We start from the raw sequence: 24,005 nt of genomic DNA on the forward strand, positions 1-24,005 counted from the left end.
TTTCACTTTAAATAAAGAATTAAGCTGTTTAGAAAATTCCTTGAAATATATATTTAATCAATAACAAACATTAAGGATATACAAACATCTTAAGTAATAAATGCTAAATTATTTGTAACATTTCCATAAGTAAATCTTTATAGAATATAGCACAATGAAGTTATATTCCTTATAGTAAAAATATCCATATCAAAAGTAAAAAAAAGACTTCAAAATTGTTATTAAAAATATAAGTTTATAAATAACTGTATAAAAAACCATGACATCAGTATTTTTCACTTAGAAGCCTTTAAATAGACAGGTCTTCACAAGTTCCAGTGTCTCGTTAAAAGCTACTTTTATCCGGGGTAAGCGTCTTCTTGAATAATCAAACGATTATAATAAAATAAACTATTATAAACACTCGTCTTGCCTCCACAATCAGTATAAGTACATAAATATTTCAAAAATAGATTTAAGTATTTGTTACCCTTATGAACTAAGTCAACTGGATCGATTAGCACCCTTTTATGGCAGACACGGTTCATGAATTAACAATCAATAACGTTTAAATTAATTATGAACAAAAACATTTTGTTTATATTTCAAATTACGTTGTTTAGTGGCGATATTATTTCTAGTATCAAAGGCGGATTTGTGAGTATATGTATATATTGTAAGTAATATACCCAATGAGATGAGAAAGAAATCGCTGCTTTTGGAACTTTGTAAGCTCTCTTCATATTAGATTGAAGGTTTCCGCGCAATAAAAAATCTTAGCTTGGAACAAGAACAATTCATAGAAATGTGATCGGGATTATTTTTTTTGTATTGCTTAGATTTATGGACGAGCTCACAGCCCACCTGGTGTTAAGTGGTTACTGGAGCCCATAGACATCTACAACGTAAATGCGCCACACACCTAGAGATATAGTTCTAAGGTCTCAGTATAGTCACAACGGCTGCCCCACCCTTCAAACCGAAACGCATTACTGCTTCACGGCAAAAATTGAAAAAAATGGGCCTGTGACCTCTAGACGTCAGTGACAGCTGTCAGTTGATACTTGACAGTAGTGACAAAAAAGGTTTTAAAAGGGGTCTAGCTTATTCATTTGCGAACAATAAGTTCAAGCGTTTGTGATGATTATAATAATAATAATAATAGTAGTGATGAAACAAATTAAGCCAACATCCACATCTACATAATGACGAACTCACAAACTACAAGCTGCCAGTACAGATTTACTCTACAGATTACATTCACATACAATGTGTTAAGAAATTACACATATTTAGAATATATAGCAAAATATATCAACTATGTGTTATTTTACAGTGCTCTGTGCGTATTCTGTTTTAATATTTTTTAAGAAGATGGCGGCGGCGCCGACGGCTGTATTGGAGATGAAGTCTGTGGCATCGTTACGTGTAATGGATATCCTGTTGACGCTGGAGTCGGTCCAGGATACGGAGTGTAATTTTGGGGCATATTATATGGTGCTGGATGAGATGTGCCCTGCGGTCCTTGAAAGCCAATTTGATAGTCACAAAACGGCGCCCTACCTGTCGAAGCTTGATCTGGAGGGTGTGACGGATAAGGCATATTTTGTGGTGGGTAAGGCACATTTTGAGGTAGGTATGGCACGTTTTGTGGTTGGTATGGCACGTTTTGTGCTGGATAAGGCACATTTTGAGTCGGGTAAGAAGACTGGACGTGAGATACTTGACTAGTTGTGTAGGGACTATTACTCGGTTCGATGACGCCAGAATTAATACCCACAGGCGCTTGTAATGGATCCGGTATGGGCCCGTCGGGCAAACTGTGAGCCATTGGGTGCTTGTACTCGTCTTGGGTGAAACCAATAAGAGGAATCAAGCCGAGACAAATTTCGGATTCATCTTCTAGATCGTCATCGCAGCCTGACAGTTTAACTTTCACCTGAAAAAATATATATATTTGTCATCAATACATACAGTTACCCTTGATAGGTTCGTCATGTGACGATGAATGTTATAGTTAAACTTTTTAAGCTTTAATGAAAGTCTCAGTGTACCTCTAACTATAGGTACAAGTATTGTCTAAATGGGTAAGCATTTCACTTGAGTGCATCAACTTCAAATAGGACGATAACAATAATTCATTATTTAATAAAAATATGTATTCAAGCCGCACCTTAAAAAAATACCCAATATCGATGATCGTACAGTTTTCTAAGTTCGGGACAATCAGATCCGGCACTTTGAGGTTCACAGTGAAGTTCCTCGTGGTCTTGCCGAGCACCGCCCCCGACTTCACGGAGACCAGGACCCTCTCAGGAGGCATGTACTCCGCCATCGGTTGCTTGGTGCGGTAGCATTCTTTCTGCGAAAAATAACTATTTAGTGTAATACTGAAGTCAGAGTAGACTTTTTAAATACGTTATAAAAAAAACTAAACAAAAGAGTATTTGAGAAATACTAGTCAATTTCACGGGCTCTTTTCAAGACCAAGAAACTAACACCATAACAACAAACACTATAACTATTCTTTAGAGCCGTTATCGTTGGCGCATTCTGCTGCTGATTGTTTATTTTAATTGATCTTGTTTTCGTTGTTGAAAAATCTTTGTAGGGGGAGTACAAAGCTACAGTCAAAGGTGCCCGCGTATCGTGCAATACGACAGTATTTAAATCCTGCAATTAGATTTTAAAGCAATCAGAGCCTGACAGTTGTTCAGAAACGTCTGCCACTTTGAAGGAATAATGTGTATTAAAAAAATATCTTCAATGTTCTGAGACGAAATATTGAAACAAATTAGCAGTTTTGTCCAAGTTTTCTTTAAGTTGCACCTACATTGCTAGCGAGAGGCGGAGTTACAGGCGCGTTGTGATGACTGTATTCCACAGTCCAATTCTGCAAAGCACTGCTCTTGATCGGGCTAGTGTTAGCAAATTCTCTCAGGTTGAGCCTGTAAGCTCACCTACACATCCGCAAGAAATTGGAATAGGTAAGGCTATAAGCAAATAGTTAGGAAAAAAAATTAGACCAATGATACTAACCACGACAAGCTGGTAGACAATCTTCTTTATTTCATTGCCACTTCGGTTTTGTGCCTGCACGGATATGGGTATTATCTGCCCTGGGCAGTACCCCGTCACTGGTAATGTTATCTTAACACTTATGTCTCCTGAACCACAAAAACAGCTGCATCCTGCATCAGTCTCCTCTAATTCAAAGTTTACGGGTTGCTGTGAATTAAATGTAATAATAGTGTCATTTTAACATTTGTTCCATTAGCGTAGGTAAGCTAGGTAGGTCAACATCGCTCATCGACGACAGCTGCATCCAAGGCACAGTCGAGCCACTGCCTACTGCTGAGGATTCTCTTCTAAATTTGTTGGATCAAAGACTTTTCCCTCTCCTCTCCAAACTTTTTGGGGAGGCTTAACGACAAAGAGAAGATCTTCCACCGAGCGGGTGATATTGCTCGGTAGATCGACGGTCCGAATGTTGTTGTTCGGAACTTGTATATATGCGCTTTATCTTGAAAATGTCGTAAGCGAGATTCAGGCATCTGTCAATTATCTTGCGTTGTATGATGGCTACCCGCCACAGACTCATATATATCATTATAGCTCTCAAGCAACTCCGTGGAAGTAAATTCGTTGTACCATCACATAACATCGTGAAAACATTGTTGATTAAATAAATAAATAATAAAAAATTAAAAAAATCTTTTAATGCTGTGCTGATTACATGCTAATTCACAACACACATTAGTATAGTGTCAGTCACAATTACCTTAACTGTGTCATTTGCAAGGTTCAAATCAAATGGAGCAACTACTTCAAAGATTGTCCCCAGTTCTTCTGCAGAATTATTAGCTTGAATAAGGCGAGCAGTAATCTTGTAATTGATATTGCCTCGTTCACCTGCCACTGTTGATGGTGCTGTGTGTGGTATTTGAAATCTGAATGGTAAAGATTGAGGACCAGCTGGAATCTGAATTTGTCCTGAAAACACAAAATAAACAAAATATTATTTCTGCAAAATAGCTGACTGAATACGCATAAAAAAGATTCTTCTATGGAATCAGAATTTTACCAAAAATAAGTTTTCAGAATGAAAACACATAAATGGGGTAACTCATTCAAAAATAGAGACTTACCTACGTTCCTTCCTACCCACCTACTTTGTAATCATATGTAGGTACCTTGTTATATATTCTATTTCTCTAATATCTAATGTCGGTCACTACGAGTAAAGAAAGTTTTATAACATAATAATCACCATTGTTTGCGACTAGATGTTGAGTGTGCCTCAAATACACCTCGTTGCCATAGTATCTAACTTGTTTGTATTGTTTAACACCATTGTATGTTTCAGTTTCTTTTTCGATCCACTCTACAACAGCTTCACCAGTTGCCTCAACAAACAAAGCTAAAAAAAGTTCCAAAGTAAATACTATTATAGAATAACAAAAAAAATTTATTATTTTTTAGTGCTTAGATGGATGGACAAGCTCACAGTCCACCTGATGTTAAGTGGTTACTGGGCCCATAAAAATCTACAACATTAATGCGCCAACCACCTAGAGATATAAGTTCTAAGGTCTCAGTATAGTTACAACGGCTGCCCCACCCTTCAAACTGAAAAGCATTACTGCTTCACGGCAGAAATAGGCAGGGTGGTGGTACCTACCCGTGCGGACTCGCAAGAGGTCCTACCACCAGTAAATATATGGATATTAAAATATTAGCTACTCTCATGACTGCAGTTTTTTTTATATAGTATTAAGGTCCTACCTACCTACCTAGACATAAGGTTGAAAACTCAATAATTTTTTGTACTGTAGTTGGATGCAGATCGCATATCTTTGTAATAAATCAATTAAACCAGTAAGCCTAAATCAGTGAAGAATTTATTTAAAACATACTCAGAATTCAATTGTTTTTAATTGGCGGGACAGATATTGCTGTATATTTAATAATGACGTCATTATTCACGTCCGCCTTATTTATAAATTTAATCACAACACTAGCTTTGCAAGAAAGAGATGAATATGCCCTCTCATTCCGACCAACTGATAAAGCATACATCTCAAAACTTCATGAGTTCCAATTATTGAAATACAAATATATACAGATTATTTAACACACATCATGTATTTAATTTGAATTTCCAGTATATACGTTTTTACATTTACTAACCACAACACTAACCATCTACCCAATTATTGTGCACTATAAATTAAGCGGCCCCCGTTGACTGTCATTAATTACCTTGAACCGTAATTGGTCGATCTAACGTAAAATTTACACTTCCCGTTAGAATTTGACCAGAATAAAACACATTTCTTATTGAGTTCAACTTTATGGTGCCTTTTTCGAAACCACATTCCATTATTTTATTTTAATGGTTAAACAATGCTGGTCATAGATTATACACTTAATATAATGCTGGTTTTGAGAGGAATAGATCCTTAATTTGTTAAATTGAGTGTATTTCTACGTACGAAAACCCTATTCCCTAATCCCTAAATGTTTTGAATGGAATTCATTCTTTTTTATCTTTTTTGGCTCCGGCACGGTTTGTGCATTAGCCAGCGTCAAGTGATAAGGTTTTTATATTTCGCCGCTTTATTTACCTATTTACAGTTTAGGAATAATAAAAAACGAAGGAAACTGTCAATTTTAGCCATTATTAATATCACCGTAAGTGTGAATTAAATTAGCAGCTTGGGACGTATAGATAAATTAGGTTGAGAAAGTAATTTGATTAATTAATTTATTAACTCTGCAAATGCTAATATATATGAAGTGAAATGAAATGAAGTGAGTGAAGAATGAAGGTTGACGAGCTGTGTCATTAACTATTATAATAAAGCGAGGAGTGAAGTTGTGTGATTTGTTTTAGTCTATTTAGTGTTTCTTCAGGTTTAAAGGTGTAATAACGGTGGTTTACTAACTATTTAGTATCTGTGAAAGTGCACATATGTAGGAAAATAAATAAAGCCGCTGGACGTAGTTTCTCGGGATCTTACAAAAAGTCCACTGAAAAAGTCTCAGTAATTGACCACCATTTTAATGAGATTATATTCATCCCCCATCATCTCATCTCATTTCATTTCGTCCCAGTTTATTAATGTCTCAAATTAATCATCTTCATTTCTTTTCATTCCGTGTTATCATTTTTCATAAAAATAAGAATAAAAACTAAAATACGACATGACCGAAAGGTCTTAGTTACGAGGTCATAAAATATTTAAAAAAAAAACACACACACAACAATCACATTGGTTCAAGTTCAATTGGTTGCAATTTGCAAACTTTTCATAGTTAAATATTTAATTGAAAATAATATTAAAATCTTGAACTTTGTTATATTTCACTTTTGAAGATGGGTAAACTCGACGTAGCTATATTACGTTACTTAACGGGTGAAGACTTTCGAGTTCTAACTGCAGTAAGTTAGTTAACATAATGATAACCTAGAATTAAATAATACATTTTTTAGAAAATAAATTTCTATAATTAATATGTTTATTTAAAGGTAGAAATGGGCATGAAGAATCATGAGTTGGTTCCTGGATCGCTTGTTGCATCCATAGCAAATTTGAGACACGGTGGCGTTCACAAACTAATGAAAGAACTATGTAAACATAGATTACTAACTTATGAACGAGGAAAGCAATGTAAGCAAACACATTTGATATTAGTCGACCTAACCATAAGGCCACTTAAGATATTAGAATCGATAGGTTCACTGTTTTTGCTAACAAGCCTACTTCCGCTTAAACATATCCTGTGGTCACTAAAAAATTATAATGCAGATACTTGTGCAGTTTATCTATATTACAACAATGAAATATAGTTTTCAAGAATTGCATTCAATGTAAAATTTATTAAATAAGGTACAGCTCTTTGCTTTGTCATACAAGAGGAAACTTAGAACTTATTATACACAGTATATTAACAGTTGCAGCGGCTTGACTCTGCCCCTGGCATTGCTCACGTCCATGGGTGACAGTAATCACTCACCATCAAGTGACCCCTATGCTCGTATGCCTACAAGGGCAATACAAAAAAAATATATGAGTGAACAAATTAATTTAGAATCAATGAGGTACAGATTAGTAAATTAAAATAAATTTCAGATGATGGTTATAGACTCACAAATGCTGGCTATGACTATCTAGCACTGAAAGCATTGGCTAACAGGAAAGTGATATCGTCATTTGGAAATCAAATTGGTGTTGGTAAAGAGTCCAACATCTACATTGTAGCTGATGAAGATCACAATCCGCTCTGTTTGAAACTTCATAGGTAAAACAAGTTTGAAATGCTCACAAAGAACCAAATCTGACTTAATTTAGGCCATAAATACTGAAAAACTTTATGTTAAAAAAATATACAGTAACTTGATTTTCTTTAGAAAAGTCTCAAGAAGGCTGTAAATAATTTATAATCGAAAACCTTTGTTCACAGATTAGGAAGGACATGTTTCAGAAACATTAAAGACAAGCGTGATTATCATGCACACAGAAATCGAGCTTCATGGTTGTATTTGTCTAGAATATCAGCTACGAAGGAATTCGCATACATGAAGGCTTTATATGATCGAGGATTTCCAGTACCGAAACCAATAGACTTCAATAGACATTGTGTTATAATGGAGCTTGTGCGTGGAGGACCTCTGTTAGTTTCATTACACATATACTTACATCCATAATATTGTTTTTAATTGCAAATATCAATGTTATAGTCTCTCTGTCTGGCGTTTGTGCATAGCTGTTACTATAACAAAATTGCTTAGATAAGCATGGAAAAAAGACAAAATTGCTTAGAACAGGAAGTTGAAAGCTTAAGCGCCTTATTCACGTTCCATCTTGCTGTACGTCCCGCCAAGGCCATGCACGATGCACGATGCAAAAGGATCATGAATAGGCTTGACGTACGTCGATAATTATTATTAATTGTTTTCTGGATTTGCACGACCGATTTTGCGTCCAGCGAGTGCTCCCACCACCGCGAACGTCGTGCAGATAGACAGTGAATAACGCTGACGTACGTCAGAGCGGTCCTGCGTCGTGCGTGCTTGATCGTGTGTAGACTTGCTGTACAGCAAATTTAACATTTAGGGCTTGCTTCGAGAGGAGACTGCACGTCAAAATGGATCGTGATACACTTTCAAGATTTATTGAAAGATATAAATTCCACATGTTTGTGGAATGTCTCAAGCGCAGACTATATGAATAAACAAAAAATAATAAACGTATTACAATTTTTTAGGTCCATTTTAGGGGAAGCTGCAAGGATTGATAGCGTGTGTAAAAAATGATATTAATTGAGTATACTCTGCACATTTAAAAAAATCATCCAAAACCTCTTGCTATTTTTTGCCTCTCTTCTGGTGCTGCAGCTGACAACATCAGAAGGACTCCCGTTTTTGGCGTTTTGATAAAACAGCTGGCATTTTAAATAAATTAAAACCCTCTCATTTAATTCGTTCGATTTATTCTGTTCGCGCTTGATAAATCCAGCACCGCGGCCTTGAGCTGACGTACAGCCGTGATGGATTGTGAATAAAGCGCTAAATGCATCGTGCATCGTGCATGGCCTTGGCGGGAAGTACAGCAAGATGGAACGTGAATAAGGCACTTTACTCGTAAAATTCAACAGCGGTTGCACCCTTTGGACTAAAACACGTTACTGTATTGTTACAGTTAGGCAGAACTAGTACCAATTCAAAAGAGTTCACTCTGCCAAAAATGATTACATTAATATTTTTTATGGATTTTACTTATTATTATAAGATGTTATTCCTTCATTGTTCAAATTGTGTGTGACAAAACAATAGTTAAAATATTTGGGACTATGAATCTAATTACTGCTATATTTAAGTTACAAGCTTACTGTATTATGTTTAACTTTGATCCAGGACTCATGTGACTTCGGTGGCTGACCCAGAAGCCCTATACGATGAACTGATGGACCTGATTGTCCGACTCGGTAACTGTGGCGTAATCCATGGAGATTTCAATGAGTTTAACATCATGATTGATGAGGATAACCATCCTGTTATCATTGATTTCCCACAGATGGTGTCCACATCTCACCCTAATGCTGAAGTGTTAGTTTGATCACAGATATTTAAATATTTTTATTAAGGAATGGAATATATATGTAAAATTGTTCTACTTATACTCGTAAAATATAATTAATGAAATATGTATAAATGAAATGTTACTTTGTTCTTGATTTATGTAAAGTGTGCTGAAATTGTTGACTTATTCTGAGTTTTTCAGGGTAATTTAATGTACCCATAATGACAAAACACGATATAAATTCAGCCTCGTTCCCGGTCAATGTTTGGAAAATATCAATTGAAACCCCCCCATTCGCTATGAAATTCTTTGTATCAATTTGCTCTTATAGATTTGGTTTACACGAGATATCGAGTTCATAGTTCATCTGATGTTAAGCGACTATCCCCTACCATAGAGATCATAATGAGTATGTTGTTGCCCTCCGCGTAGCCATTCGTTTGTCTTTGACAGCTTTGATTTGGTGTGTGTGTGATGACGTGTCGTGTCTGTGGGTGCAGGTACTTCGAGCGCGACGTCCGGTGCGTGCGCGAGTTCTTCAAGCGCCGGTTCGGGTTCGAGAGCTCGCTGTACCCGGCGCTGCGGGACCTGCGCCGCGCCGAGCGCCTCGACGCCGCCGTGGCCTGCTCGGGGTACCGCCGCGCCGAGGACCTGGACGACCGGCTCATGCGGGTGACTCGTGCCTTCCACGAATTATATCTTTACATTAGCTTTTGACATCGTCCGCGTGGAATAGTTCAAAAATAATGCTTTATTTTAGAATAAATTTGGTTAGCATAAAAAACGTTATAGTGAGCCAACATATTATTATGAGAAACATAGTGAGAAAACATTTTACTGGCCTGAATTGTGAATCGAAACCTATCTCGAATTCATTGGAATACACACATAAAAATTCATCAAATCTGTCAAGCCGCTTAGGAGGAATTCACTGACATTTACACGGACAGACGAATTATGTAAATTAAGATGAAATTTTAAATAAAAATGCATACATATTTTTAAAAATCAAAAATTTGTAAGTAAAAACATATTTTGGATAAAATGAAATATTCAATATATTTCAGGAAATGGGTATTGGTCTGGAAGACAGCGACGACGATGAGTCGGACGAGGAGTTTGCAGACGCGGAAGACGAGAGGAGCCCCGCCTATACTGAAGAGGAATTAGCGGCCCTCAGGCAGCAGGTGCGTGCGCGACCGCCGTGCTACACAATAAACTATACAGATATTATGCCTAAACGAACGATGTTTCGGGGTACGACAAAGGGATGAACTTACTGCTGGTAGGACCTCGTGTGAGTCCGCACGGGTAGGTACCACCACCTCGCCTATTTCTGCCGTGAAGCAGTAATGCGTTTCGGTTTGAAGGGTGGGGCCGCCGTTGTAACTAAACTGAGACCTTAGAACTTATATCTCAAGGTGTGTGGCGCATTTACGTTGTAGATGTCTATGGGCTCCAGTAACCACTTAACACCGGGTGGACTGTGAGCTAGTCCACACATCTAAGCAATAAATAAAAAATAAAAAACTTGGCTACCGGGTGTACTTGCTCGGTAGAGACGATACCAAAGTTTTTCAGAACTTGTACATATGCAAAGTTATTATAAAAATTGTCGTTATAGTGATTCTCGCATCAGTCAAATATTTTATGTTCTGTGATAAATACGCGTTACAGATGTGAATACTTTTTTTTTTAAATGAACTATGCGCCAAACATATTCTTGTGAATCTTTGAAACGGATCCAAAGGTGTGGTATTGTTTAAAGCATTGGCGAAATCTTTCTAAAAAGGGACGCTACAAAAAAATTATATTATAACGCCATCTCGTAAATACCTGAGGTACTATAGTTGTTGCTAACAGAGTCTGGCGCACTTGTACCTCTAAAACTCTTGCAATAGATGTCGCTTACATAAATAAATTTATGAATTAAAATATCCTCAGGAATTGATAAAGCATTTGTTAAAGGAAATATTTGAATGCAAATAATATGTATCTTATGATCGTAGTCGCGTTTTAAGGTAGTGTGAATCAATAATAAATACATTTGCAGGTGGACATTTCAATACAGAACGACAAACGCAACGACGCCGTCGACAACCTTATTACAAAGACCGTCACACTCCATATTACAGAAGAGAACAAATCCGAAGCAGAAGAAATACCGACTCTCGTTACAGCAGCGGAGGAGGCTGAAGAAGTCACGTGCACAGAAGACACTGATAAAGTAGGAGAATTGAATAAGAACTCGCAGAAGTATCGACTGGCGATGATCGAGAAGGCGTTGTCCGATGTGAGGTCGATGAGGTCCGACACGTCCGCCAGCACCATAGCCCCGGCTGTCGTCAAACTGCAGGTGAAGAAGAATCTGGAACAGCGACAAAAGAAGATGGAGAGGAAGAAGGCCGTAGCGAAGGGAGAGGCCAGCGCCGTCACCAGGAGTCGGAGGGACAATTCCGAGACCATCAGGGAGAGCCACGGCTTGTGGGGCTGGGACGAATAGATATTGTTGTGTATTTTTGTTAATAAATCATTATAATCAATTGTGTTTTTTTTAATGCATTAGCCGCTAATGATTAGCGGGTCAATGAAGGGGGAGGGTGATGGGAGAGATGTGCTGCGCACTAAACGCTTCACTTCCCCCTTTTGCCTTTTCATGAGTTCTGTCTCATGCGAGGTTTGGACGTTGGTTGTTGAGCGACAGGAGGTTTTAGTCAGTTCGACTCCGAGATGCCCCGCCCTCCATCCCCAGGGGAGGCCGGAAGTCCAGCGATTTCATCCTGACAAAAAAAAAAACAGGTCAATGAACTCAAGGCCTATCCAATAATCCCCGGATGCCATTGACGTGTCGCCACCCTTCAAATGGTAGCCCATTTTTGCTTCGCGGTGGACATGGGCAGGATAGTGGTGCCTACCCACATATTGCGTATTGATGATTACGGCACGCTCATGAGAAGGCGTCTGCCCCTTCCTTCCCCGATGTAACCCTAAGTTTCTTTCATGACACGTACGAGAAGACAAGGGGTCGTACCAACCTAATATCGAAAAAAAAAACAAGCTACGACAAGACTCCTTCAAATAATTGATGCCATTATATTATTTCGAGTCGAATCGTATTATCCTAAAGGTTTTCTTAAAGTTATAATGTGTACATACGAATTTTCTTCTAAAACATTTGAACGTGATCCCTTTGTGTTATATGTAGTATGGAAACTGCCGTTTATACTAATAGAATTAAGGCTTCTATTTCATGTTTCAAGTAAGTTAGTCTTAACACCAGGCTGTATTGGAAAATCGAACATATAAAATAATACACACAACAGTTAAATTTTTATTTAAAAGATTTATTTACAAAAAAAAAACTTAAATTTATGAAGTTAATTCATTGTCATCTTCACTAGAAGTTTTCTTTTTGATTTCGTTGTTGAGCTTCGGTTTCGCCAACCAGTTGTGGTCGCGGATATACAGTAGCTGCAGAAACGCTTCCAAACAGAATATCTGAAAGCCGATTAGATTCTGTTTTGCTACGAAAACCAATTTAATCAAATTTGCCAAACTTAAGTTTAGGAGTATGTCGGATTTGGATCAACCGAGTTTCTCGATAGAACTATTCAGTCGCGATTCCGATCCGGCAGTTTTTTCAGTGAAGTAGGTACTGCTCTTAGTAGGGGCCAGTGTTAGCAACTGGTGGTAGGACTTCTTGTGAGTCCAGACTGGTAGGTTCACCGCTCTGCCTATTTCTGCCGAGAAGCAGTAATGCGTTTCGGTTTGAAGGGTGGGGCAGCCGTTGTAACTATACTGAGACCTTAGAACTTATATTTCAAGGTGGGTGGCGCATTTACGTTGTAGATGTCTATGGGCTCCAGTAACCATTTAACACCAGGTGGGCTGTGAGCTCGTCAACCCATCTAGCAATAAAAAAAAAAAAAAAAACAGTTTCTCGATAGATCTACTCAGTCGCGATTCCGATGCGGTAGTTGTTTCAGCGAAGTAGGTACTGCCAGTGTTAGAAATTTATCTCAGGCAGAGCCCAATGACCGCCACTAATCACTACGATGGTACAATAGCTACAAGCTATTAGGTAGGCATAAAAAGGGTTTTAGGTGCTGTTTTAAAAAATCAGTCCAGAATTGGCATCCTACATTTGTATTTCTACGTCAATCTATCATCAGCTTAAGACAAATAGTGGGAGAGAAAAAATAGGTAGCGGCTTGGCCATGCCTCTGCCAGTACTGATGTCCAAGATCGAGTGGTTCGCGAGAGACTGTCTATTTTCTCACTCTCGCTCTTCCTAAATTGTATCTATCCTCTGTAGCCGTAACGAATCTGTTGCGACTTAAATTTTACAACACGCCTAAAGCAATTTCACTTCAATAATGTAACAGTCAATGGCCGTACTTTATTACTAACCGTTTCATTTTTTTTGTCAAATCCTTCCAACGTATAAGTGTAGCCGAAGACGCTAGTCGATATTTTAGACTCGTGAACTGTCAAGTAATTGTCCTCTGTGAACACTGGGAACTGGGACAAATAGTAATCGCCGGCTTGGATCGGACAATCCATACTGCGAATCAAGGGAATTATAACTAATATCGAACAAAAATATTACTATCTTGTATAACAATTACACCCTGGATGTCATGTGTCACTGTGAAAACATTTTAAGTATTTTTTCTATCATTTTGCATATAATTACAGGAAAGCTCTTTTCAATTAATTAAGTACGTTAATTTATTCTAAACATTGACAACTGACTCGTCCTTGCGTCGATAATCCTCAATACTGAGTGTCGCGGCCTACTTTAATAACCTTCTCCGGAATTATTCTGTGACTTCCCTGCCTATCATCAGCTGTGCGGATGGCATTGTGGACTGAAGCGTTGAGAGTAGAGCGTATCTGGTCCGTCCAGCGCATTGGACTTCTGCCTCTGGACCTTCTTCCGCATACCTTGCCTGTTACCAGCAGCTTTTCTAAATTGTGACCTATCTTGCTGGCAATGTGTCCAAAGAACTCAAAACTCCTCCGCGCGCATATAGTGCTGAGCCGCATCGGAATCTTGAGCTCGACAAGAATGGATTCGTTGATTCTGTGTTCTGTCCAATGAGTCCCGAGCATTTTCCTCCAGCACCAAATCTCAAACGTGCCGATGCGTTGGCGATCGGCTTTCTTAAGGGTCCCAATCTATGCGCAGTAAAGGAAAATGGAGAAGATAAGGAAGGCGATGAGCTGCTTCTTGGTATTCCTCGAAATGTTCCCCGTTGACAATCACGAGGCAATTAATACATAGTTAATGGATATGGAAAAGAATTTTAATTTTAAAACTAACTTCGGTTCGATGTAATGAAAAATCATGGTGTAAAGTTCTGCTTCCTCTCCGCTGTCGCTGCTACAGCCATCCTTCAGGATGTAGTAAGACCTGAAGTAGTCGCACGTGTCCGTGTTCCGCAAATCTTGGCATTTCTGCATCGTGGCCTAGAATAAAACAGAGAGAAAAATTCTCACAGCAAAAATATATTATGTTTATAGTGTGTGTGTTTTTAGTTAAAATTAACAAATAAAACGGCTTGCCCAACTTGAAACAAAAAAAATAAGTTTTCATTGGATTGGTACTACCATTACCATACCATACCATATACCGATACCACAAATACCATAGCTGTATTTTTTATTATTTTTTATTGCTTAGATGGGTGGACGAGCTCACGGCCCACCTGGTGTTCAGTGATTATCTGAGCCCATAGACATCTACAACGTAAATGTCGCCATCCACCTTGAGATATGAGTTCTAATGTCTCAGTCTTTAAAGTACAATGACTGCCCCACCCTTCATACCGAAACGCATTACTGCTTCACGACAGAAATAGTCAGGGTGGTGGTACTTACCCGTGCGGACTCACAAGACATCCTACCACCAATAAGTAGCCTTCGAAGGTTCTTACCCTTCGAAGCTATAATCGGGGCGTCTAATCGCTCCGTGTCGGTAGTGGCCCGTCAGAATAGTGGTACCACTGAGCTCCGCAACACTCAAGGACACAGTTCATGATGACCTGAAGGTTGGCTCAGTCAGTAAGTATCTACAGTCGCCATCATTGCGCCACTTTGAGAAGGCGGTATGACATGAACACCCTCTGGTCGTGGCCGCCGGTAATTACATCCCCATTCCTGTGGACCGAATGGTAAACAGTCGACTTCGCCCTAAATACGTCATTACGGATCCTCCCGATCCATTAACGGTGCTTTTAGGTACCTCAAGCACCGGTCACCGTCCTCGCTGAACCCGTCGCCTGCGACGAAGGGCTCGTCTAGTAAATTAACCCACAGACACAACCCACTGAGTTTCTCGCCGGATCTTCTCAGTGAGTCGCGTTTCTGATCCAGTGGTAGATTCTGCGAAGCACTGCTCTTGCTAGGGCCAGTGTTAGCAACACTCTCGGTTTGAGCCCCGTGAGCTCACCTACACGTCAAGGAGAAGCTGAAATAGACTCTCAAGGCTATCAGCATAGGTAGGGGAAAAAAGGACGCAGGTGTAGGTACCTATGTAAATATTATGAGTGTTTCGATTAAATTGAATTTTACGAATTTAGTTTTTAATAAACGATGTTAAATACTCTTTAGTACTTATTCTTTGCGGCAACGAATACGTAATACGAATACACGGCGCATCTTACCTAGGAACATAAATAGGCCAAAGACGCTTTAGACTATTAAACTCGTTTAATTTGCAAATCCCACGGCTCATGGCTGAGCCTTTGCTCGCCTACCTGTCCTGGTAAAACTGGAAAGGCCTCCAGGCCACCAGTAATCCTTCAATCCTAAAAAAAAAGGAAGAAATACCTCTTAATCTAAATTTTGTGGCTGCACCATAGGTAACATACCTTTAAAGTCCAACCATTCTCAATATTCCTCGATATGTGAATATCTCCGCTGACGGCAGAGTCGTGAGTTTTCGTTATAATGCTGAACTCTCCGACGCTTACGACGGGGACTGGTGAACCGTAGCACGGGCCGATTCTCGTGACCATCATGTGGGTGGGAGCTATAGACGCGTAACCGCACGTAATATTTATTATTAAGATTATAAAACCATGGAAGTGTAGCATTTTAGCTAAAACTCTGTATAAACCGTACCGATCCAACTTCGTAATAAACACGTTAGGGTATATTCGTTTTTAAGTATCGGTCGCGACAGTTGTTTTTGGAAAGCGTTTGTGAGTTAAACTGTTTTTTTTTGTTTAGTATTTAAACTATTCCGGCTTTGGGTCTACTGAGTCAACTGATGTTTCTCGCCGGATCTTCTCAGTGGGTCGCGTTTCCGATCCTGCTCTTCTAAGCACTGCTCTTGCTAGAGCTAGTGTTAGAAGTCGTCGTGGCCTAAAGGATAAGACGTCCGGTGCATTCGTATGTAGCGATGCACCGGTGTTCGAATCCCGCAGGCGGGTACCACTTTTTCTAATGAAATACGTATTTAACAAATGTTCACGATTGACTTCCACGGTGAAGGAATAACATCGTGTAATAAAAACCAAACCCGCAAAATTATAATTTGCGTAATCACTGGTGGTAGGACCTCTTGTGAGTCCGCACGGGTAGTTACCACCACCCCGCCTATTTCGGTCGTGAAGCAGTAATGCGTTTCGGTTCGTGGGCTGTGAGCTCGTCCATCCATCTAAGCAATAAAAAAAAAAGTCCACATGTTAGAGCCCCTTGAGCTCACGTACTCGCCCAGTGAATCTATTATGACCCCTCGAGGTCACTGGAATAGGTAGAGGGAAAAAAAGGGCTACTGAATCTTTATTTTGTACATTTGTCTAATTAAAATACGTGGTGAATTTTAGTAATCTACAATAACTTCAAACACTCTTGATGATAAGTCAATCAGCTAGCTCATTTAGCAAAACTGTTCAACAAGTCTTTATTGGGTCATCCTGTGTGTGTGCGTGTGTGCGTGAGCGCGCGCGTGCGTGTATCTTATATCTTTAAACGAGCAATTCTTGTATATAAATATATATATAATCTAAATCTCGGAAACGGCTCCAACGATTTTCATAAAATTTAATGCACAGGTGATTTCGGGTGCGAAAAATCGATCTAGCTACGATTTATTTTCAGAAAATGTTGTTTTATTCATGTTTTCAATAATCAACTCTATCAATAGGTACCTAATCAACTTATTTTTTTCATCGGTCATCCTCTAGTGAGTAATGTGTAAAGTGTAGAAAACGTGCAAGGAAACTTGACAGCTGTGTATTCTGTAACATTTATTTTGGATGACAGTAAAATATAATTATTAATATGGTATTATCAAAATAGTCACTACTTATCAGAACTAAATTGAGAAAGGTCTGGAGGGGCCTCTACTTCGTCCAAGATCGATCAATCTTCTTAATATTCTTTTTGCCTAAAGCAGATATCGGGAGATGAGTTTCCAATAATCCACGTAGAGTTAAAACTCATTAAATTCGCAGTGAGCTCTCTCTCTCTCTCTCTCTACTCTACAAGAATGATGTAATCCTTGAGTGGCCACTAGTAAACATATTTAATATGAGCTCATTATTTTTGTCTTAATGAATCCTCTATTCCAATGGTACTCAGACTGTAAGCACCTGTCTCTACCTCACCTGACTCTAAGTTCTTTTTTTATTGCGCTTGTAGGCAGACGAGCATACGGCCCACCTGATGGTGAGTGGCTACCGTCGCGTTTGGACGTCAGCAATGCCAGCGTCAGAGCCAAGCCGCTGCCTACCCTTAAATACTCTCCACAAGCCTCGTTTGAAGAAGGCCATGTCATAGCGCTCGGGAAACACCGTATAGGGAAGCCTATTCGAAAGCCGGATGGTACTTTTTTTTATTGCTCAGATGGGTGGACGAGCTCACAGCCCACTTGGTGTTAAGTGGTTACTGGAGCCCATCTACAACGTAAATGCGCCACCCACCTTGAGATATAAGTTCTAAGGTCTCAAGTATAGTTACAACGGCTGCCCCACCCTTCAAACCGAAACGCATTACTGCTTCACGGCAAAAATAGGCAGGGTGGTGGTACCTACCCGTGCGGACTCAGAAGAGGTCCTACCACCAGTGACCAGAAAAATCTCTTGAAATGCAATGTGGATGAACGCAGTGGCTCCAGGTAGTATGGATGAACTCTACACCAGTGGCAGGCGGTGTGGATCATCTCAAACAATTCCTCAGAGCACTCTCCGTGGAACATACGGTACAAAATACAGAGGGAACCGAGGTCCCTCCGCAGGCCTAGTGGTTCTAAAAGTGTCTAGGGTCTAGGTGGGCCACAATCACGTCGTGACGTTTTTAGGCTGATGAGATCAGATAACCTGTTGCCAAATGGAACGAGAAGTCGTTTCACGGCCAAAAAACAATATACCTAAATCATTTATTGTGAAAAACTTTTATTTTCAACTGTACTCGGAAAATCAGATCCGATAATCATTGGCTTGTGATCTCTCTGTAAAATAATAATGACTTTGTAATGTCATTTTAATGTTATATGTAATTAGAACATATAGCCATGACATGTTATGATACCTCAGACTCCGGGTAAGTACTTTGCTTAATTGTACAGTAAAAACTCTTTACTCGCGGGGTATATATTTTATGATTGTCGTGCGTGGCCTAAAAGATAAGACGTCCGGTGCATTCGTATCTAGCGATGCACCGGTGTTCTAATCCCGCAGGCGGGTACCAATTTTTGTAATGAAATACGTATTTAACAAATGTTCATGATTGACTTCCACGGTGAAGGAATAACAGCGTGTAATAAAAAACAAACCCGCAAAATTATAATTTGGGTAGTCTTGTGCGTCCGCACGGGTAGGTACCACCACCCCGCCTATTTCTGCTGTGAAAAATATGTTTCGTGAATATGACGGGAATATTGAAAAGCGCGTTTACAAAGAATATTTGGTTGGATGCCTACATATTGGAATCAATGTTATGTATCAATGTACTGATTAGATCCGCGAATGAAGAAATCTTTAGCCGCGAACATAGCAAATGGATCGTATTTTTTGAAGTTATACTTCTTTAGGCGCGTTATGAAAAATTGAAGAGAGTGAAATTTTACGATGCGCGCACACCGTGACACAAAATTAACAGAATGAAGTTGCCCTCTAAATCGCTCATTACAATACGACCGACGTAACTTGGCGAGTCTGAATATAGCCGCAGGTGAACTTTCCGAACCGTACCGAGAATTACCGAATTTATACGATGTCAAGAAAAGGGATGTCCAATATGCGTGTTTGAGGATGTTGTTTAATCAATTTTTTTTTCAAATTGATTAAAATTTAAAAAAAAAAACAAAATGTGTGCAATTCACACGTGGTAGAAGTGAAACCTTCCAAAATTAAAATACAATTATCCTAAACGTCTTAAGTATATGTAAAATTTTGTCATTAGTAAATAATTGTAAGGTAGCGCCCTCTGTGAATTGATATTTTAATTTCACGTATAATCCTAAATAAAAATTCACTACAAGAGCTTTCATACACACGTTAGTATTAAAAAATCTCACAGATGGCGCTGTATTAAATAGTATGTATATTTCTGTCTCATTCTTTGCTGGCTTCATCCTACACATTTTTGTATTTGTGTCTCTTACCTGTCGTTTTTTCTAAAGAAGTTTTCACTTCAATAATAAAAATAAAGTATAACTTCTTACGCGCGTATATAAGTAGGTACACGCACCCTTTTCTTAATCCGCGAATAGTGAAAACGCGAATGAAGGGAGTTCGAATAAAGAGCTTTTACTGTATAACATAGTGTGTGTGTAAATGTAAAGAGATACATGCCATCTCTCTCTCTCTCTCTCTCTCTTCCCAGCTATTTATCCCACATGGTGGTGGGGTCAGCTTTCCTGACTTTACATGCGTTACGCTTAATTAAAATGAAACCTTAGATCCGAATTGGGATAGCATCTTGAACGTAAAATATATGTGTTTTAAAACGTATGTCATTTGAGATCAGATGCAGTAGAACTAACACTAGTAAAAAAATGCATTAATAAGTACGTACATTCACTCATTAATCGAAAGGAACTTCGTTCCATCCGGGTGTTCCTTGACACCTCTGAAGTTTTTTATGTATTATTGTTAGATGTAACAACGTGAGCTCATTTTACTTATAGAAAACTGTAAAGAAGTAGTAAAAAGGATAAAAATAATTGTTATCTTATTCGAAAAAGTACACATATACTTAAATTATACATAATTTCTATGTTGTAGATGTATTAAAATCATATTATTCAAAATTCAGCAAGTAATAAATATTTCCACTGTTGTGTGTGATCACGAAAACTGTAAGGTATTCTGAGAAACTTAAGAAGTTTTAAATGAAAACAAAACACACTAAGCTACTCCTCCTCCTTGCGTCGGTTTCCTCATTACTGAGGGTCGTGGTCATGGCCTTGAAACAGTTTGTTTTTTATTATGCACCGCCATCTGTTCCTATCTGCAGCTGAGTGCAGAGCATCGTGCACTGTGGTATCCAGAGCTGCACGGTCCGTCCAACGGGTCGGGTTCCTGCCTCTTGGTCGCTTGCCCTCGACCTTTCCAGTGACCACCAATTTCTCCAACGAAGCTACAGTGTAAGAAAATACAAAAAAAACATTTGTTCAAGCTGATCTTGAATTGCTTTCTTATCGAATTTCGGCTACAACCTAGCCAAATAATTAGAAAATTAAATTGTCCAAATATATAAAAAAATACGTTTGAGTGAGTCAGGGTTTGTTCAGTGGACGAAACTCGACCATAAGTTTTGATAGCTAAAGATTCAATTTACGTATTATATTTGCCCTTACATTTTGTTATCGACTTATTTTATTGTAAAGATGGAAAAAAACTACTTCTAATTCTTTATTTAACACAAGATAAAATGAACTCGACAACTGTTTTATCTTTGCCTATTTATGTATATCGTAATGACATTGAAACACAAAATTCTAGTATAATAGATAAAAACAGTATAATAAATGCGATAAGAGAAATAACACAATATTAAATTGTTTATGACGATAATGCTTGTTGTTGGTTTCATATCTTTATAGCGTTTATTGTCATTTGTTACGCAAGTAAATAAAAAGTACTATTTGTTACATCACTTCTTTTATTGTTTTTGTTGATAGACGTTTATGTGGTGGGATCTTTTGTAAGTCCGCACGGGTAGGTACCACCACCCCGCCTATTTCCGTCGTGAAGCATTAATGCGTTTCGGCTTGAAGGGTGGGGCAGCCGTTGTAACTATACGATACCTTAGAACTTATATCTCAAAGTGGGTGACGCATTTACGTTGTATAAGTCTATGAGCTCCAGTAACCACTTCACACCAGGTGGACTGTGAGCTTATTGATCATCTAAGCAATAAAAAAAATTGTGGCCCACATGATGGCAAGTCAGTCACATATGACAGCAATGTGCTGAGGGCTCTTCGCAAACCTCATATGAAGAATGAAACCTCGTCTAAAGAAGTTTTCTTGTAGTACTAATGGATTCACAAAATCAACTCTCGGTACAGTCGAAATCTACTATTTCTAACGCAATTCCGATCTGGTGGTAGATTCAGCGAAGCCCTGCTCTTGCCAGAGCTAGTGTAAGCAAATTCTCTCAGGGTCAGCTCGTGAGCTCACCTACCCGTGAGGGCGTAGTTGGTATAGCGCCCTAGGTTACCAGCGAATAGGTAGGGAAAAACCTAACGCTAAAAACAGCCAAAGTAGGTCATCGTACTCGACCTAGCCAATAACATCAACCCACTGAGTTTCTCATCAAATTGTTTCCTCAATGGGACCCGATTCCGAGTAACACTTTAATTTTTATTTTTATTTTTTATTGCTTATATGGCTGCCCCACCCTTCAAACCGTGGATAACATCGTGTAATCATTACGCTGTAGATGTCTATGAGTTGCAGTAACCACTTAACACCAGGTGGGCTGTGGGCTAATTCACCCATCTAAGCAATAAAAAAAATCCTTTATCGTGGAAGTCAATCGTGAACATTACCACTTCGAGCATTCCACTCCCTAATAGGCGCCCAAACACCTCCGCCGTTAGCCCCATCACTCTCTTTGGCCAGCCCATACCGTGGGCGTCGAAGGTCAAATGCCTAGGCGTCACCCTCGACAGAGGGATGACATTCCGTTATCACATCATAACGGTACGCGACCGTGCCGCCTTTATACTAGGACGACTCTACCCTATGCTTTGCAGACGAAGCAAACTGTCCCTCCGTAATAAGGTAACTCTCTACAATACATGCATACGCCCCGTCATGACGGTTACAGGCGTAGTGCTCGATAACGCGGCCCGCACCAACTTGAAAACCCCTTCAGGTTATTCAATCCCGATTCTGCAGGATAGCCGTCGGAGCACCATGGTTCCTGAAGAACGACTTCAACGTTTGACACGTTTTGCGGTGTCAGTGAAAATGATCGATGTCCGATCGCTGCGGGAACACTAAATTAAATTATATTAATAAATAATAATAATAACTTAAAATATATATATGTATATACATATGTTTAACATTATATTCATAGAAAGTCGAAATCGTGTTTAAATCCTGTTCAAGCTCTCGTTTGTGTCATGTGTCTACACTGACATCACCCCCGAATTCGTTTTCGCTGTATCAACCCTTCGCATTACGCGAACGACTCGTGGGGCCCGACATAGACCACTTTCGATATTATAGATTTGAGATATCGTAAAAAAAAAATTTTCTCACAAGATCGGAATGCTCACTTAAATACTTACTTTGAAAAATTACATGATAATTAATATTTTCATGCATACTCGTAGTTCATTAAGCCGATGTTTACTTCGTTGAATGTCACCTATAAATGACATAAATGTAAAAAAACACGTTCACGTCTACCCCGCAAAGTAGCCGGCGTGATGACTCACAATGTCTCCCTATTTTGTAAATAAATCGATATTATTCGATATTTGAAGCGGGATAGGGGATGCTGACCATTCAATTTTTTTTTTTGAATAGAGCAGATGTTGTACTCATAAAATAACAAGATATAGCTACGCTTAGTGTGATTTGAATCCAAATTTCAATACTGTAATAATTACAACAATAATATAACGCAGCTATCGATGAATTTTTGTCAACCTTATAAACATTTAATCATTATTTATGTTATTAACTTGACAAGCCAGATAATAATAAGAGGAATTATTTTTTGGTCACAGTGACGCGCAATAATTATCATGTAAATATATTTTTTTCTATCAAAAAAATTTGTACAATACAAGCGATACAATAAGAGATAATAATTTTGAATTTACTAAATTATAAGTATCATAATACATATTAGTTCTTTTAATTTTATGAAAACAACATTGTTAATTACTGCTTAATTCTCTACGTTCACAAAGAGATTTTGCGAAGATAATATAAAAATAACAATGCTGCACAAGGAAGCTGGACTGACAATATTGTTTGTTGCTATTATTAATTAAATTTATTTCGACAAAGTTTTAATTCAATATTGAAATAATTGAAGCAATTACTAAGTAGACTTTATTATATACGAATACACTTGGAGCGCTAACTGACTTAAAATTTAAATTTCAATTATATGACTTTGATCGATTACCTATATATCGCTAGTTTTCACCTTGACCGTGGAGGTTACTGAACTTTTTCACAGGGAACCTGATAGCAAATGTGTGACGTCACGAAATTTTGTTAACTTCATGTTTTTTGGCGACTCTCTTTGCTTACAACAGTAATTCAAATAACGCTTATTGATTAAAATGGGCGAAAAATGAGAAAATATTTAATTAAACAACCAAATTTTCGTCAAAAGTAAAAAAATACTGTCGTATGCCTACTGAATATCTCTGAATCTCGTTCACATACATTTCTGTAGTTTTTCCATTTACTACTTACAAAACGGACACGCCTCCAACGCTATTATTACGATT

General features: G+C 38.5%; 3 protein-coding genes across 4 annotated transcripts; 1 reads left to right on the top strand and 2 right to left on the bottom strand.

The window, feature by feature from the left end:
* Positions 1-27: 27 nt before the first annotated feature.
* LOC114240397 (arrestin domain-containing protein 2) lies at positions 28-5,555 on the bottom strand. Of its 2 annotated transcripts, XM_089736372.1 has the most exons (7): positions 5,415-5,555; positions 5,242-5,384; positions 4,250-4,399; positions 3,761-3,972; positions 3,019-3,207; positions 2,153-2,341; positions 28-1,918 (listed from the first exon to the last, which is right to left on the bottom strand). In XM_089736372.1, the coding sequence occupies exons 2-7, from the start codon at positions 5,360-5,362 to the stop codon at positions 1,346-1,348; spliced, it is 1,434 nt and encodes a 477-aa protein (XP_089592498.1). In that variant the 5' UTR covers positions 5,363-5,384; positions 5,415-5,555; the 3' UTR covers positions 28-1,345. The 2 variants fall into 2 exon arrangements, with proteins under 2 accessions (XP_089592498.1, XP_089592497.1); XM_089736371.1 differs by having other exon boundaries at positions 5,242-5,507.
* A 230-nt stretch (positions 5,556-5,785) lies between these two features.
* On the top strand, positions 5,786-11,608 carry RIOK2 (RIO kinase 2). The gene is made up of 8 exons (XM_089736331.1): positions 5,786-6,424; positions 6,512-6,653; positions 7,116-7,284; positions 7,447-7,656; positions 8,900-9,091; positions 9,566-9,737; positions 10,133-10,252; positions 11,119-11,608. The coding sequence occupies exons 1-8, from the start codon at positions 6,359-6,361 to the stop codon at positions 11,566-11,568; spliced, it is 1,521 nt and encodes a 506-aa protein (XP_089592457.1). The 5' UTR covers positions 5,786-6,358; the 3' UTR covers positions 11,569-11,608.
* Positions 11,609-12,414: 806 nt separating this feature from the next.
* Positions 12,415-16,111, bottom strand: LOC114240375 (uncharacterized). The gene is made up of 4 exons (XM_028170893.2): positions 15,941-16,111; positions 14,392-14,537; positions 13,476-13,629; positions 12,415-12,563 (listed from the first exon to the last, which is right to left on the bottom strand). Exons 1-4 carry the CDS (start codon positions 16,088-16,090, stop codon positions 12,435-12,437), a joined length of 579 nt encoding a protein of 192 aa, XP_028026694.2. The 5' UTR covers positions 16,091-16,111; the 3' UTR covers positions 12,415-12,434.
* Positions 16,112-24,005: the final 7,894 nt, after the last annotated feature.

This window comes from Bombyx mandarina, chromosome 21, assembly GCF_030267445.1.
Source record: "Bombyx mandarina strain Sakado chromosome 21, ASM3026744v2".
NCBI lineage: Eukaryota > Metazoa > Arthropoda > Insecta > Lepidoptera > Bombycidae > Bombyx > Bombyx mandarina.